Raw genomic sequence first — 18,264 nt, 5'->3', positions numbered from 1 at the left:
GTGCAGGGATTATAGGCATGAGCCACCGTGCCTGGCTGTTTTTTACATTTTAATTGACAAATAGAAATTGTATATATTTATAGTGTAGAGTTGTTCTTTTTGTTTTATAAGAGGATAGAGGTGGCTTTAAGAAATCCTTTAGGTTCAAGATATAGAGAATAAGAGGGGAAAGAAATTGGCAAATGGCCTTACCCAGCTGCACTCAGAGTGAAATATCTAAAAGACAAAACTTTCTGTGCTAGTATTGCTCACCTTTTACACTGTAAATCACATTTCGTATTCTCGCAGAGTCGCTGTATTTTCCCATTCTCATCAAAGAAATCCTACTACCTTCACTTTGGTCCAAATCTCCAATAAGGAGTGGGTCATGGACCTGCCCCAGGAAAAGAATGAGAAGAGTGAAAACTGCTTCTTGTCATAAATAAATAGACGAATAGTTACATTGAGCAGAATGGAGGATTTGCCTCAGAAGAGAGCGCTGTGATGGGAGCAGAAGAAAAAGTCAGGGGAGCTACAAAATAATCACTCAGAGATTGACTTTGTCTACTTTGGAAAGAAACAGGGGAGAGATGGGTTCAGCCGGAGGCTGAGAACAGAAAGCATGATCTCCCAAGTTCCTTTGTCCTGAAGGAAGACAGGCTTCTATACCAATCTACTAGTGATCAACGAGAAACCTGATGGGTTCTGTTCTAGAATGGTCATCGTCCCAGAGTTCGTTGTTTACTTGGCTCTGTGCTCCGCAATCCCATCCCTGGGAAATGCCTGCAGGCATCTCCTGGGTCTGTGATGTTCCTCAGTTTGACCACCAGGGGGCAAACTGAGCCTACGCAGTCTCCTCCACCCAGTTTCCAAACTCTAGAATCAGAATGTCAGAGCTGTAACTGGATTTAGAAATCATCCAAGGCTTCCCAATCAAACCTTTTTGTTTCAAGAGAAGAAAACCAAGGTCCAAAGAGGGGAAATAATTTGCCAAAGCCACATAGTGAGTGACTGGTAAAGTAGAAACTAGAAAACAAGTCTTTTGACTCACTACTCCAGTTCTACACATGTTCCACACCAAGCTTTCTCCAGTCTCATATTTAATTCTAGAATACATCGAGTTTCAATGCTGTATCTCTATGAAAAGATTCTCTCCCAATTAGATTGTAAGAACTTGGGGCAAGGGACCATGTTCTGACCAACACTGTACATCTTCTCCTGTAGCACACTGTTCTGCAAGGCAACCTGTATGCCCAATACAAAAACGAAGATTTCAACAAATGTTGCTAAACTGCTACGTGGCAAGTCCAATAATGGTTCCTGATAACACACAGATGAAATATACCACCTCTGCCCTCACGATGCTCCCTATCTAGGGAGGGAAACAGATACACCAACAAACACCTATAATTTAAGCCATGAGCATTTAACTCAAGACAGAAGGTGTAGAAAAGGCAATATGGAAGCACAGGAGAGGAAGTGACTACATACCTGAATGGGATACAGTATTGGGTCCTAAAGGAAGAATGCGAACTCATCAGAGAAGGAAAATGGGAATTACAAATAGAAGGAATAGCAGAGTAAGCCAACACATGGAGGCATGGAGGCATGTGTTCACTGAAAATGACTCTGAGTAGCTACACACAGTATAGATAAGAAGCTGGACTGGGGCAGAGGAGGAGGAGTAAAGAAGACTAAAAAGGAAGTCCAAGGTCAGCTGTAAAGTTGCTATTCATTTATTCAGTCATTCAACAAACATTAAATACTCCCACGTGCCATGCAGCGCTGTTATTGAGAATGATGGTGGTGGGATGATAATAAAAGTAAGGACAATAATAGTGATGATGAAAATACTAATGTGGGTGAATTCCAAGGGTTTGGGGTCTGGAATCTAGGGTTCACTCCTCACATGAATCAGATAATACAGATAAATATTCCATCCTCCATTTCTTTTTAAAATTCACTTTCTATGTCAATAGCACTCCTGCAAACATGGTGAACATTCCTAAAACCTGCCAGACTTTCCATAAGAAGTGAAGCAAGCACCAACCCCACAAACCGACACAGTACAAGAAGGGTAAGGATCCACTGTATGTCCAGGGAAAGCAGCATTATAACAAGAAGCAGAGTGGCTAGGGTGGGCAGACTAAGCCAATTTTCCAGAAAAAGGTTAAAACCACAAAAAAGACTGTGCTGAGCCTTGAGTGCAATGAGCCCAACTGCAGAGCTAAGAGAAGGCTGACTATTAAGAGAAGCAAGCGTTTTAAACTGGGGGTAGATAGGAAGAAAAGGGCCAAGTGACCTAGTTCAAAGCTTCATCTTTTTTTTATTGTAAAGACAATAAAATCTTGAAGTTAGGTTCACACACACATACAAAAATCTGTTATGTATTAGGCATTGTTCCAGGAGCTAGGGATATAGCAGTGATCAAAAATTAAAGTCCACGGCCAGACACAGCGTCTCACACCTGTGGTCCCGGTACTTTTGGATGTCAAGACAGAAGGATGGCTTGAGCCCAGGAGTTTGAGACCAGACTGAGCAACATAGTGAGATGCTGTCTTAAAAAAAAAAGAAAGAAAGAAAGAAAAAAAAAGAAAATTAAAGTCTAGGCTGTCGCAGAGCTTTTGTGCTCATGGAGGAGACAGATAATATACAAGTGAAAAAATATGTTTCCGAGAATTATAAGAAAAGGAAAGAAAACAAGGCAATAAGATAGAAAAGTACTCAAAAGCAGGCATCATTACATAGGTTGGACCAGGGAAACATCACTAAAGAAGTGACATTTGAACTGAATGAAGTGTTATCTGTAGAAAAAGTTGAGGGAAGAGCATTCCAAGCAGGAGAACTAGCAAGAGGAAAATCGCTGAGGAGGAACTGGGCAGCTTGATGTACCCCAGGGACAAAAAGAAGGCCCATGTACTAGAGCGTAGTGAGCACAGGGAGAGTGTTCTGAAGTCAGAGTGTAGACAGGGCCAGAGCATGGAAGGATTTACATATTTGGCAAATGATTTGGATTTTATTCTTTTTTATTTATTTATTTATTTATTTAGAGACAGGGCCTTGCTCTGTTGTCCGGGCTGGAATGCAGTTGTGCGATGTTGGCTCACTGCAGCCTCCACCTCCCAGGCTCAATCAATCCTCCCACCTCAGCCTCCAGAGTAGCTAGGACTACAGGCTTATGCCACTATGCTTGGCTAATTTTTTAATTTTTTGTAGAAATGAGATCTCACGATGTTGACCAGGCTGGTCACAAACTCCTGGACTCAAGTGATCCTCCCACCTTGGCCTCCCAAAGTGCTGGGATTATAGGCATGAGCCACTGCACCCAGCCTTTGGATTTTATTCTAAGTGCAATGGAAAGGTTTTAAGCAAGGAAGTGACTTCACTAATTTACTTTACTTTTTTTTTTTTTTTTCCCAGAGATGGGGTCTCACCCTGTCGTCCAGGCTGGAGTGCAGTGGTGCAATCATGACTCACTGCAGCCTTGACTTTCCAGGCTCAAGCAATTTTCCTGCCTCAGCCTCCCAAGTAGCTGGGACTACAGCTACACACCATCATGGCCAGCTAATGTTTAAGTTTTTTGTAGAGACGGGGTCTCATTTTGTTGCCCAGGCTGGTCTCAAACTCCCGGGCTCAAGCAATCCTCCCACCTCAGCCTCCCAAAGTGTTGGGATTACAGGCATGAGATATGGCACCTGGCCTGATTTGCATTTTTAAAAGATAATTCTGGTGGCTCTTCATTCCCACCTTTGAGTGGATATAGTGCCTGCCACCTTCCGACTACGTGACCCAAGTTGTATGGCACTGTTTTCTGGTGCTCTAACTGCATCCTTACAGACCTATTGAAAGAAGTGTCTGAGAACAAACTGCTTTTCAAAAGTCCACTGAATGTGGAGGAGGTAAGAGAGCAAGGTCCTCTCTCTTTGGTACTTGGTAAGTGAGGATGCTCCAGTAGAGGAGGCCTCTAGCCAGTGGCAGAGCTTACGACTCTAGAAGAATGATGATCCCACTCCATGTCTTCTGCTGAAGACAATGTCCCCACTCAGTTTTCCTCATGAGGGCTCTCTGACATTAAGGGCTATGTGTTCCCCATTCTGGTTTCCTGATACTTCCTCCTCTTGCTGTGTACAGATTGTCCTGGGAACAGAGGGCTCAATGAGGGAGAAAAAAGACTTAGGAATATTCACATAGCCATATGGAAACCCATGTACATACGGATGAGCCTCACTTTAAGAAGATCCACTCACTCACTCACATAGATACTGATCGAGCACCCACAATGCACCAGGCACTATTTCAGGCGTTGAGGATTCATTCATCCATTCTACAAACATTTTTATTTAGGCCAACTATAGGCACAATATCTGGAGAGCCAAATAAATACAAAAATGATAGTAAGTTCTAAATAAATATTTGTTATATAGGTGAGTAACTGACTCAGTTGAGGGGTGGGAGTAGGGTAGGAATTGTTCACAAATAAATTAACTTTGAAGGTCCTTTAAATAAGACTTTTCTCCTAATGTAAATAAATTGGACCCAGCTTTATTTATTTATTTACTTATTTATTTGAGATGGAGTCTCGCTCTGTCACCCAGGCTGGAGTGCAGTGGTGTGATCTCGGCTCACTGCAAACTCCGCCTCCCAGATTCACGCCATTCTCCTGCCTCAGCCTCCCGAGTAGCTAGGACTACAGGCGCCCGCCACCTCGCCTGGCTAATTTTTTGTGTTTTTAGTAGAGACGGAGTTTCATCGTGTGAGCCAGGACGGTCTCGATCTCCTGACCTCGTGATCCGCCAGCCTCGGCCTCCCAAAGTGCTGGGATTACAGGCGTGAGCCACTGTGCCCGGCGTACTTATTTATTTAAATGATACAGGGTTTCATAATGTTGCCCAGGCTGGTCTCAAAGTGATCCTCCCACATCAGCCTCCAGAGAAGCTGGGACTACAGACATGCCACCACCACTGGCTGAACCCAGCTTTAAAGAGTCTATTTGTTCATTGCTTTTCAGCACCTAATCATGTAAAAGCAGTGTACTAGAGCTGGCTTTTACCAGCTAAGAAGAGCCAGGGGTTAAATTTTTAGAAATGTTGCAAGCTGGTTATTGAACACAATCATTCCTAAAAATTAAATAACATAACATATAATTAAATAAGTTACACTTAAAACAGAGATAATAAAAACGGAGTCATCACTTCCTAATTACTACTCTCAATGTTCTTGAGGTTATTTACATCTACTATGTCGATAGGGAGGAAATACTGTATAACGTTCTCTCACTGTGCCTCTCCACTGCGCTTTCAGTGATGTCACATTGGTAGCGTGAATTGGCCACAGTGGGAGTATTTATACCACAGACGTTGGCAACTGTAAAAAACAAAACTTTTTATCCCCTGGAGAACCTGTTGTTAAACACTTACCAGCACACCACTGGTGTAGAGTCTCTATTATGTAATCTTCTTGTGGTGAATCTTCTTTTAGAATCTTATGGACAGAATTAAACGGACTAGGCTAAGTCTCTCCTTGACACTGATCCCTATGATCCTTATCGCTATGGTAATTTTACGTAATTAAGCAACCTGCAGCGGAGGAAGTGGCCTTTCAGTCACAAATAGCATTCACAAGAGGACTGTTTGAAGGAACTAGGATATTATTCAACAAACCTTTATTTAGCAGCAAATATGTGCAAAGCTGTGTGTTGAAGGCTAGGGAAGATATTAAATAGTAGTCTATGTTCTCAAAGAACTCACTATAGCGGAGGTGACACAAAACCTATTGAAAATACACTGTAATAAGTGCTATAACAAAGAAGTATAGAGGGGAATGGAGCTAACTCAGAGACCAGAAAAGAGGATTCAGAGCCCCTAGAATATAAGCTTCGGTGTCTGTCTTGTTCTCCACTGTGTCCCTAGCACCTAGCACTATGTCTGGCCCAGAATTTGCACTCAATAATTGTTGCATGAGTGAAGGAGTTAGCAATTATCTTAGTAACCCTTGAAAAATAAGTAAGCTTGCCAGACAAATCAAAGTGGGTACAGAGAGGGCATTCCAGGGCAAAGAAACAGTGTTTGCAGAGGCATGGAGGGCCAAGAGCTTGGCACATTTGAAGAAAATGTTTAATGTGGCATGAGGGGTCCCGGGACCCAGACTGGTAAAGGTGAAGGTATGGAAGAGGGGTTCTCTGCCCCAAATCTCTAGAGAGCTCTCAAAAGACAAAAGGACTTGGCTTGTTCTGCATAGCCCTGGGGACAGAGCGAGGGGCAACGCAGGCAGTCACAGAGAATCAGATTTCAGTTTAATATAAAGAACTTTCTAACAGAGCTGTCCAACAGTGGAATGGGCTGCCTTGGCAGGCAATGAGCAAGCTCGCTATGAAGGAAGCAAGCAGATGCCAGATAAACTCTTGGTGCAACAGATTGCTGTGGGGAGATGCATTTTTTTTTTTTTTTTCTGACTAGATTTTGGAAGAATTTATTCAGTCTCCTTTTTAAAAAGATATTAAATAATATATGGACAACTCTCTTCAATAGTAATTCTACAGAAGACACAGAGACTTTCTTTCTTTTTTATCTTTTTGAGACAGAGTCTTGCTCTGGAGCGCAGTGGTGCGAACACGGCTCACTGCTGCCTCAACCTCCTGGGCTCAAGCAATCCTCCTGCCTCAGCCTTCAGAGTAGCTACGGCTACAGGTGCGTGCCACTATGCTGAGCTAATTTTTTTTACTTTTTGTGCAGACGAAGTTGGGGGGTCTCACTTTGTTGCCCAGGCTTGTCTTAAACTCCTAGGCTCAAGCAATCCTCCCACCTCAGCCTCCCAAAGTGCTGGGATTACAGGTGTGAGCCACTGCGACCGGCCTGACACAGAAACTTTCAAGTGTTTGTTTCTTATGTCAATCATTGACTAAAGCTGAGGCCAATAGTGGGCTGAAGGCTTTTCCAATCACTGAGGTCTTCACTCACTCATGTAGCAATTATTTATTCAGTATCTTTGTGTGTTAAGGACTTTGCTAAATGCTCAAATTACAGATATAAATTTTAAAAGGCACCTGCACTCACAGTGCAGGGTAAAAATGCAAATGAATACTTACACTCCAAAAGCTACAATTCAAAGTGCAATGGGAAACACAAAGACCAAACATTGACTTTGCCTGGGGGACTCAGGGAAGACCTCAGAGTGGAGGTGACCTTTGGAAAGTTAAACGGGATTCACTAGATGGAGGAAGACAAAGAGTCCAGGCAGAAGGAAAACATGTGCGGGGATATGGAGGTGCGACGACGCATGGTCAGTTTGGGGAGGTAAGCAGTTGGCCAAAGTGTAGGGTAGGTGGCAATGGTAGATTGGAACTAAAATATGCATGGTGTTCAATTCAGTGCTGACAATTTTAGATTTTAATCTATAAATGATAGGAAGTGAATAATAGGTTTTTTGTGGGAAAGTGATGTGATCAGATTTGTCAGTAGAAATGATCAGCATAGTTCTCACGGCAGGTGTGAGGAAAATAGATAGGAGGGATCCAGATTAGCGGGAGGAGACCTGTTAAGAGGCTGTTGGGAAAGTTCAAGCAAGGAATGAAGATGGCCAGGCACGGTGGCTCACACCTGTAATCCCAGCTATTCGTGAGGCCGAGGCAGAAGAATCACTTGAAACTGGAGGCAGAGGTTGCAGTGAACCAAGATCACGCCATTACACTCCAGCCTGGGCGACAAGAGCAAAACTCCATCTCAAAAAAAGAAAAAGAATGAAGATGGCCTCAACTCTGAGGATAATGGGGATGGACAGGAGGGCTGAGATGGTGGAGGCCTATTTTGAAGTATGATGGGCAGGATGCGGGGGAACCTCATCTTAATCCACTTCTTACATCTAAGACACCAATATATGTGCACAGCACATTTTAAACAAAGATGGAGAAAGGAAAAGATCACTGTCCCAGACCCTTGGGATGACATTGTTTATGCAATTAAGCAGCACGGGATTTAACTCTGAGCTCCCTGGAAGCAAAGGCAAAAAAGGAAGCATGGTGACATGCATAAGTTTGCATTATCTGTTAAAATAAAGAATACTCAAGGGAAAGGAAGAGACTGGCCAGATTAGAGTAGAAGTTAAGCCTGAAGGGCGCTGGACAGATCATGTTTGTCCCTGATCCTGAGAGCCCTAGGAAGGGCCAGTTTGGGGATCACTGGTTCCTCCTACTGCTTTCTTTTGTGGGGTGGAGATGTTGGGGGTAATACCCTGAAAGCACAGTGCAATGGGGAGCCCAGCCTTGGCCCAGAAAGATACCTTTACAGCCAGCCAGCCAAGTGTTTAAAGCCGGAAATATGATTCCCTACCAGAGTGGGATATGGCTCAGCATCCCTTCCCACCTCATACTCCTCTGGCACTCTTTGGAGTCTCCAGTAGCTCTTCAAGAGAAGCTGGGCAGAAAGATGAGGTCCAAAGCAAGGATAGATGTATTTACTCAAAGTAGCCCAACAAGTTAGGGATGGAGCCAGGACAACGACTCTGCCCTTTTGATTTCAGAGTCTGTGTGTTTCTGGTCTGGCCAGAGTTGGTTATTCTCTTCTTAGGGTCCTATTAGAGCATGTATTCATTCAACACAAGAGATGGAGCACCAGTTGTGGGCTGGGGGTGTCAGGGCCCTATCTCAGGGAACTCCCCTTCTGGTGGGAAAGAAAACTCTTTGACAACCAGCTCTCCCTAAAGATGACTGAAGGTGACCATCACTCCCAGAGAAGTACAGCCCTCACTTGCAAAGGCAAAGGAGAGATCTTGCCTTGATTCGGGAGTGGGAGTAGGGAGCAGGGGAAGACCTCCAGGGGAAGACACAGGATCCCTATGGGCCGCCTTTCAACCTGAGAATGGCGCATGGGCAGACGGAGTGGGAACAGAGGCAACTGGTATTGTAGGCACCTGGAATTAGGACCCTTTCTCTTTGTGGGGTGAGTGCTTCGACGTTCATTACCTTATTTCATCTTAGCAACAATCGTGGGAAGATAGTAAAGATATTTTAAAATATTAAAATGCCCATTTTAAAGCTGGGGAAACAGACTCTTAGGTGGCGTGCTGAGGACCACAAACTGAATTAAGAACGCCAGTGTTTTCATTCCATCCATCTGCTGAGTTCCTGGCACGCACCGCCGAGCGCCTTACCCTGAGCCTTCCCGGTACCCGCAGCCCCGACAGCTCAGCATTCCCCACCTGAAAGTTCCACCTGAGGTCTCCCTCGACTCTGCCCTCCTGCATTCTGGGCGTCGCGGAGAGTCAGGGGTTAAACCCTGTGGCCCGGGTGCCCCCTTCCCCCTCCGCAGCCCCCTCGCCTCCACTCGGCGCCGCGCCTGGAGCGTCTGTCCGGGAGACCCGCACGAGAGAGGAGGGGAAAAAGTGGGCCTGTTTCTCGGGTGGCCAATCCACCGAGCCCGCGGTGTCCCAGAGGAGGCGCCAGCGCTAGGCCAGCGCCAGGCCGGGCTGCCTGCTTCCCGCGGCAAAGTACAAATGCGCCCGAGCGCGGCGCCTGGAGCCCTTGGCGAGCACAGCCGGCCCGCGCTCAGCCTCCCTCCGCGGCCGCCTCGCCGCCGCCGACGCCTGGACCGCCGCCCCGCCAGGCCCCAGGACCAGGCGGCCCGACCCCGAGCCCACCGAGCAGGGGGCGCCGGCCGCCTCTAGCCCAGGCGCCCGGAACACCCGCTGGTCCCGCGCGCCTCGCCCGGCGCTGCGCGCTCGGCAGCCGCCGGTCCTCTCCCTGCTTTCTCCTCCTCTCCTTCTCACCTTCCCCCTTTCTTTGATCGCTTCTCCCTCCTGCCGGACCTTCCTCCGTCTCTCCATCTCTCCCTCCTTTCCCCGCGTTCTCTTTCCACCTTTCTCTTCTTCCCACCTTAGTCCTCTCTTTCTGCCCTCCTTTCCTGCCCACCGCTGCTTCCTGACCCTTCTCCGACCCCGCTCTAGCAGCAGCCCTCCCGAGATCTGTGGGTTGATCTGTGGCCCCTGTGCCTCAGTGTCCTTTTCGTCTCCCTCCCGACTCCGCTCCCGGACCAGCGGCCTGACCCTGGGGAAAGGAAGGATGGTTCCCGAGGTGAGGGTCCTCTCCTCCTTGCTGGGACTCGCGCTGCTCTGGTTTCCTCTGGACTCCCACGCTCGAGCTCGTAAGTAGACCGGGAGACTGGGTGGGCAGAGGAGGGATGCGGCCCCTGAAATGTGCGGGACAGCGCCAGGACCCGGACCCCAAGCTCTTCTGACAGCCGTCTAGGCAGCACCTGTGCCGGAGGGGTGGAGACTCCATGAGGACCAGTATGGGCCGGGGAACCGGAGGAACTCCACACGACTCAGAACCGAGAGAGGGCTGCTACCAGGGACCTGAGGAGGGGCACCGAGGGCAGCGGGGGAGAGGGCAGGGCACTGTGCTTTGGGTTGGGGGAGGACTTACTGTTCCTAGGAGGGAGTCGGGCATGTCTGGCTAAAGGTAAGGAGTGTGATGGAGAAGAAAAGGCCTTTTGCCTTTGGAAAGAGTGATTCGACAGAAATGAGAGGTAATTAGGATAACCTTCCCATTCCTTTCTCTCTTTTGATCCTCGCAACTCTCCAGTGAGGTGGGTATTATCATTCGCACTTTACAGGTGAGAAAACTTACGCTGAGTAAGGAGGAGGAACTTGCTAAAACTTACAGAGCTAGTAAGCCATCCAAAGCCAGAACTCTAGTTCCAGATCCCATGCTTTATTCCCCGCCTCACAGTGTCTAGAAGGAACCCTGAATCTGCAGCGTGAGACTCTGGGAGGAGGCAGGGCACAGCGAGATAGACCAGCGTCTTCACCATCCCAGCCCCGCTGAATGACAGCTGCTGAGAGGCCGTCATGGAGAGCACCTCTCTGATCCTGGGTTTCCTAATCTATAAAGCGGAAGTAAAAATCCTAGGAGAGTTGATAGGATTAAATTAGAGAAAATAGGTAAAGCGGCTAGCACAAGACTGGTGCTTGATAGCTTCCAAAAAAAATCAGGTCCCAATTATGCTTTTCCACGTAGATACAGTGTAACATCAAACAGTTTACATCATCAGTCTGAGCCTCAGTTTCCTCACTGCCCCCACAATAGGCTGGTGGGCCCCCTCCCCATGCCCTGCCAATCTCTTAGAATATTGTGAGGATGGGAAACCAAACCACATTCTCTTTATTTTTTTTTTTTCTTCCTGAGACGGAGTCTTGCTCTGCCGCCCAGGCTGGAGTGCAGTGGCCGGTTCTCAGCTCACTGCAAGCTCTGCCTCCCGGGTTTACGCCATTCTACTGCCTCAGCCTCCCGAGTAGCTGGGACTACAGGCGCCCGCCTTGTCGCCCGGCTAGTTTTTTGTATTTTTTTTTTAGTAGAGACGGGGTTTCACCGTATTAGCCAGGATGGTCTCGATCTCCTGACCTCGTGATCCGCCCGTCTCGGCCTCCCAAAGTGCTGGGATTACAGGCTTGAGCCACCACGCCCGGCCCACATTCTCTTAATCAGAAGAAAGGAGCTTCATTCAAACCCTGAAATACCCATAGGGAATCTGAGGCCAACGAGAGGCAGTTGGTTTCTTCAGGTCATACATGGCACAGCCTGCGATTAAGAACCCGCATTCCCAACTCCTAGTCTGGTGCTCTTTCCTCTCCCCAGCTCAGCTCCTCCATCTATGTCTTTCTTTTGCACGTGACATTCTGGAGCTGGTAGTGCTGGGCTTTGTTACAGTCTTGTTTCTACTCATGAGAGCAGGCTGAGTGTCTCTGGCCTGCCAGCAGCATAAGCCTCATAGAAGTCTTTCCTTTACAAGTAATGGAATTAGCTCAGTGTTGGATTCAAGTCCTGGCTGTGCCCCTTATAGCTGTGTGACTTTTGGTAAGTCATAACTTCTCTGAGCCTCAATATCCTCATCTGTCTAAGAGAGATACTAATCCAGAACTTGAAAGGTTCTTGGGAGGATTAAAGGAGGTAATAAAGTGCCCAGCACAATGCTGTGTACTCAATAAATATCTCTTCCTCAAACCCTGAATGTTTCCTCCTAACACCTGCCTTCTATTTCTTAAAAGAGACTTTGCACAGGATACCCTCCATGCCTGCCTCCCATCCACTTCACACCTTGTTCTTAGTCCATGCGATTTTTTCTCCAGATATCATTGCCCTTGATGCATCTTAGATAGATGTCCTAGAACCAGACTCTTATCCTACCCACACCCCGCTTCTTTGCTTCCTATATCTTGTCAGCCTTTCATGGCCTTGCTTAGGTCATAGCTCTTCAAGCAAACTCTCCGTGGTGACTTGATCCAGTCTGATCTCCCTCCTCTGTGCCTCCCTGGCCTTCAGCTCTGTACCTCTCAGCAGGTCCTGCCAGTATTCCATCTCTCTCCCTACAGCTTTGTAAATACAGAGCTCCAGACATGTGAGAAAAAGACTTGGAGCCAACTCATTAGGATGAGGTGGATTGGCACTCATTGGGGAATGTTAAGATTACTGGATGTTAGAACTGGTGAAACTATCAAAAACCATCTGCTTCTACCCATCGATGTACCTATACTTAGAGTTAAATTGAAGCCCAGAAAGGAAGAATGAGTTGCCCAAGGTCATACAGCAAATTTATTAAAGAAAAGAACAAAAGCCAGGCACAGTGGTACACACCTGTAGTTCCAGTCACCAGCTACTTGGCAGACTGAGAGGGAGAGGAATCCTTGAGCTCAGGAGTTCAAGGCCAGCTTGGGGAACACAGTGAGACCTCATCTCTTAAAAAAAAAAAAAAAAAAAAAAAAAACAGAACAGACCTGGATCCTGGACCCTGATTTGTCACTTATTGGCTGTGTGAGTTGGGACATACCACTTCTTTATCTGAGCCTCATTTTGTTTAGTGCTGACAACCTATGAATCTAGAAAGGATCCTATAGTCATTTGCCAAGATGCTATTTGAAGGTCTCTTACAAAGGTCCTCATCTTAGCTTCAGTGAGATCTCAAGCCTGTTGTGGGTCAGAAATCTGGTGATGTCTTAGGTGTTTCAGAAACTGTGCTAACAGATGGAAATTTTCAAGTCTGTGTGGTATCAGGCTCCTGAGGTGCCGGAGCCCTGAAGAATGCCAAGGGCCTGTGAACACAGGTAACAATTTGCTCCTCAGGCTATTCAAACAAAAATTATTCTCTCTTTGGTTCTATTTCCAGCCATAGATTGAGCCCTAATCCCAATACAGACTGTTTCAATTCCAGCCACAAGCCAAGCCCTAATCCTCCAACCTCGGCCACAGGTTGAATACCAATTCCACCCCTATACAAGACTCCTTACCCAGGCTGGGTCCCTGACCTGGTTACTGACTGGTACTGGTCCCAGCCCCAGGCTGAGCCACAGACATGGGCGATGCTGGTCACTCTAGATAATCAGCCCTTTGTGGATGAGTGTCCACCAGAGGTCTACTATCTTCTTACCTCCCTCTGCAGTGCTTTCTGCCTTACTCCTCTCAGCTCCTCTCTTTGTTTCACTTCCCTAGTTGTCCCTTGTAGGTGTCTAGTATGTTCTACTTTCTCTTCCCTCCCTCCATCCAATCCTGCTTTCAGGAGAGAGTCAGTTACCAAGTAAAAACATGGGGCTGGGCGCAGTGGCTCACACCTTTAATCTCAGCACTTAAGGCCAAGGTGGATGGATTACTTGAGCCCAGGAGTTTGAGACCAGCCTGAGAAACATATCAAGACCCTATCTCTAGAAAATATAAAGCAATTATCCTGGCATGGTGGCACATATCTGTGGTCCCAGCTATTTGGGAGACTGAGGTGGAAGTATTGCTTGAGCCCAGAAGATCGGGGCTGCAGTGAGCTGTGATTGCACCACTACACTCCAACCTGGGTGTCACGGTGAGACCCTGCTCAGAAAAAAAAAAAAAAAACCATCTTTTTTCTTCAAGGGTTTTGTGTATTATGGGAATCCAAGCTTTCATTCCCAGGTGATGGATTCCAGGCCCTAGACTAGATGCAGGCATGGGACAGGAAGGGAGCCCCCCTGGTAGGATGTGATGCAGAGGGCAAACCTGGAATCAGAAAGTCAGAGATCCAGCCCTGGCTGTGCCATCAATTCCAACTGTGACCCTGGACAGGTTGCCTTTCTCTGCCTCTCAGTTTTCCCCCTTGTAAAATAAGATGGTTGGACTCTAGTGAATGATTATTGAGGATAATTCTAGTTTTAACACCTCGTGATTCTAAGTCTCCAAAACCCTAAGATACGGTTGCCTTGATTCCGAGTCCACTCTGGCCTTTGGAATAGGGATGTGGGAGGGTAGTACTCCTGCCCTGACAGGGAGGAGTGGACAGGCAGACCCTCAGACACCAGAAAAAAGTGCCTGGATGGCCTGTGGCAGTGGAGGTAGTGGGAGACCTACCAGAGGGGACTCTGCTTTTCTGTTCAGCTTAGTTGCATCCCCATCTACCTGTGCAGGTCTGTGTGAGGCAGTGGGGAGCACCTAAGTGAAGGCCTGAAGTCCGGCTCCAGGCTGACCTCTCTGGATCTGACTGGGCCGTTCTGCACCTCTCCTCTCTCACCAGCAGAGGTCTCTGCCTCACTCACTGGCGTGCAGGCTGCTGAGCCTGAGCCAGGCAACAGCTGCGCAGTTGCTCCAGCTGTTGCACCTGTTCCAGGACTGGCCTCTCAAGTTCCCCCGGCCGCCAACCATGGCGCCCGGCTCTGGGAGAGGGACCTTGAATCCTTCATATTCTCAAAGAAAAGGACTGGCGTGACAGTGGTGCCCCTGGAAGGTATAGCACAGGATCATTTCAGGCGTCCCCCTACCTCTGTCCAGGACCCCATCTTCATTCTTGTACTCAGGAGTTCTTTTTTGTATCTCGTCAGAAGCCTTCTGTTTACAAGTTAAAGCCATTTTTTCTAGTCCTGCCTAGTAGGGGATGGGTGTCTCTGTAAGCATTCTCTCCACATCTGACAACTGGCATTGAAGTTTGTGCTGGAGTGAATCAAGCTTAGGCAAGGCCCGATCTCTCTCTGGGACTCAATTTCCCAGAAAGAAAACAGGGGACTAGATGTCTCTGAGTAGCTTTCTACGATTCTATGAATCTAAGCATATATGTCAAAGGCAAAAGAGAATGTGAACAGTCCCCACCCTGCTTCCTGCCCTCTAAGAGGTAACAGAGCTGCCTTTCCTGGTTTGACAGTTCTCTCCCTAGAGGCCCTTCTATGCTCCTGTATGTCTGTCATGTGCCAGAGGAAAAAGTCAGGTTCAGAGAAATGCAGTTCCTTTCCCCAGGGTGCACAGCTCAGCCCCTGAGGAGCTGAGGCTTTTCTTCAGGTTTCCTTAAGAGGCCTCTCCCACCGGGTGCCAGAGCCCAGAGCAGGGCTTATGTCTCAGAGGGGAGCAAGCTTGTTTGTGTGAAGAGGGGATTATAAATAAATAGAGAAAGTATGGCTGTGTGGGTGTGAGGGAAGAGATGTAAACGTTCTACATTCCTGGGCAGGCTGGCTCACTCAGGTTTCCTGAGTTCTTGCAGGCTGGGGACAGGCCAGCCACAATTCCAGACCTCTCTCCTCTCACCCCGGCCCCTCCTGATGCCCTTTCCATGGTCTTGTCCAGCCTCCTCTCCAGCCCAGAAGCTTCTTTCTAGTTGTCTTTTCTGCTTCCTATTGGGGAAGAATTCTCAACCACACTAACCCCTCCTAACTGACCCCATAAAAGACCTTTTATCACAGCATGAGAGTTTCAAGCCAGACTGTGGGATGAACTTGGAACTTGGATGGAGACAGTTTGGAAATTTTGACTTATGTGTGAAGATCATGGAATCACTCATCCCCTTAGCTGCTCTGGGCTCCTGACCTTTTTGTACATGTTGTCATTTGGTTTGGCCAGTGGTTTGAGCATTCAGATGGCAGGGGGCTGGAAAGCGGGGGTTGTCAGAAGCTAATTTCTGTTAGGTGGCAAGGCAAAAGTGCTGAAAGGGAATTGGCCCTCTTCCCATATAATGAACTACTCCTTTCGTTAAAGAAAGAGGCTTCCAGGGCCAGGCGCGGTGGCTCAAGCATGTAATCCCAGCACTTTGAGAGGCTGTGGCGGGTGGATCACGAGGTCAAGAGACTGAGATCATCCTGGCCAACATGGTGAAACTCTGTCTCTACTAAAAATACAAAAATTAGCTGGGCGTGGTGGCTCGCACCTGTAGTCTCAGCTACTTGGGAGGCTGAGGCAGGAGAATAGCTTGAACCTGGGAGGCGGAGATTGCAGTGAGCCGAGATTGTGCCACTGTACTCCAGCCTGGTGACAGAGCAAAAAAAAAAAAAAGAATGAAAGAGGCTTCCAGGATTAAGGACCATCAATTGGCTCCTCTTCCAGAATCTCTCCCTCTTTGTTAACTCTGTTCTTTCATCATTGATTTCGTTCATCAGGCACCAACTCTATCTATGTAGGCTCTACATTGAGCACAAAACTTAATGAGATCTGGTCCTGGCTCCCAAGAAGGTCACAGTTTAGTTAGGAAGCAAAGCTTACTTAAGAAGTGCCTCTAATCCATTTATGATGAGCACTGTAATGAGGGCTGAACTCAGTTCTGCAGGAAAGGCCAGTGGCTGGAAGTTTGGGACTGTTTCACAAAAAGGGTAGCATCTAAGCTGCATTTTGAAGAATGGGAAGGAGTGGTCAAACACTGGAGATGGAGAATCCCATTCCAGGTGGAGGAAACAGCATGTTTGAAGGCACAGTAGGAGGAGGCCTGGGGGCTGGTGGAAGAGTGAGGAATTTAGCAAGAGGAGATGAGGCTGAAAACAGGGCCACCACAAAAAGTTTTGCTGGAAAAGCAGGCAGGAGCCAGCTCATGATGGGCTTGGGATGACACAGTGACATTTAGAATCTGTCTGGTAAACATTGCTGTCCAGAATTCAGATTAGATCAGCTAAGTCCAGCCACTTTAAATCTGTTGAGACAGGTAAAGAGCTTTAGCTGTGGCCTATCCAAGTGGACACTTCCTGTGGGAAAGGGAGCTAGTGTCTAGCACTTTGTATATGCCAAAGAGAAGCCTCCATGTCCTTCGTGAACCACATCCACTCCCACCTCTGTGCCTTTGCATCTAGTACCCAGTGCCTAAGAAGTCCTTCCCCTCCTGCATCTTGTTAATTTCTCCAAGATCCAACTCAGGCATGTTCCTAGAAAAGCCTCGCCTGAAGACCCTATGCTCACACCATCATAGCGTTTGTCAGACTGAATGTATTGTATCTATATGTCTTCTTCACTAGGCTGTGAGCTCCTTCAGGAGGTGACTTTGTTTTATTTAAGTCATGTACCAGGCCCATGGATGTGTATAATATTTGACATACAAGAAGTTCAATAAATAAATGATAATGGGAAGTAATATTACTGTAGCAGTCCCCCTGTATTCATGGTTTCAATTTCTGAGGTCTCCGTTACCTATGATTAACCTTGGTCCAAAATATTAAATTGGAAATTCCAGAAATGAAGAATTCATACGTTTTAAGTTGCACATCATTCTGAGTGGCATAGTGAATTCTGTTGCCATCGCTCTGTGTCCCATCCAGAACGTAAATCGTCCCTTTTCCAGCGTGTCCACACTGTAGATGCTCCCCACCTGTTAATCACTTAGTAGCTGTCTCAGTGATCAGATCAACTGTTGAAGTATTGCAGGGCTTGTGTTCAAGGAATCCTTATTTTACTTCATAATGGCGCCAAAGCACGAGTAGCAATGCCAGCAATTTGGATATGCCAAAGAGAAGCCATAAAGTGCTTTCTTTAAGTAAAAAGGTAGAAGTTCTCAATTCATAAGGAAAGGAAAAAAATGGTATAGTGAGTTTGCTAAGATCTACAGTAAGGGTGAATCTTCTATCTGTGAAATTGTAAAGAAGGCAAAAGAAATCTATGCATGGTCTATCTAGGGTTCAGTACAAACTGTGGTTTCAGGCATCCACTGGGGGTCTTGGAATGTATCACCAAGGATGGGGGGGGACTACTGTATTACTAATGATAATAATGTTTACTGCCTGTTATGCCAAGTGCCCCACACTCACATATGTGTTCAGTCCCGAAACCTCAATCCTGTCCTTGGCGGCTCCTTTGCCCTCTCTACCCATATCCTATCCAGTCTGTCCCAAAGCCTGCCCATTGTACCTCCTAAGTGTTTCTCAAATCTGTACTTTTGCCCATCAGCACAACTTCCATCTTGGTACAGGTCCAGCATGATCTCAGAACAGGATGACTGCAACAGCCCCTCCGTGGTCTCTCTGCCTCCAGTCTTGCCCTCCAATCAGTTCTCCATTCCTGTGAGCACAGTGATGATTCTAAAATGCAAATCTGATCATGGG

At 47.1% G+C, this 18,264-nt stretch overlaps 1 protein-coding gene across 3 annotated transcripts in view; it reads left to right on the top strand.

Annotated features, from left to right (window-relative positions):
* Window positions 1-9,498: 9,498 nt before the first annotated feature.
* Window positions 9,499-18,264, top strand: part of CHRDL2 (chordin like 2) — a 35,228-nt gene continuing 26,462 nt past the window's right edge. For 2 of the 3 annotated variants that reach the window (XM_023209396.2, XM_023209395.2), the window contains exon 1: window positions 9,499-10,112. In XM_023209396.2, the coding sequence (XP_023065164.1) occupies window positions 10,031-10,112 (82 nt within the window). In that variant the 5' untranslated portion in view covers window positions 9,499-10,030. The remainder of the gene's footprint in view (window positions 10,113-18,264) is intronic. The other variant, XM_023209397.2, reaches the window with a different exon arrangement.

The sequence above is a fragment of the Piliocolobus tephrosceles genome, chromosome 13 (assembly GCF_002776525.5).
Source record: "Piliocolobus tephrosceles isolate RC106 chromosome 13, ASM277652v3, whole genome shotgun sequence".
NCBI classification, from domain to species: Eukaryota; Metazoa; Chordata; class Mammalia; order Primates; family Cercopithecidae; genus Piliocolobus; species Piliocolobus tephrosceles.
Note: the sequence above shows the minus strand (reverse complement) of the source record. Positions and strands in the feature narration are given on the sequence as shown.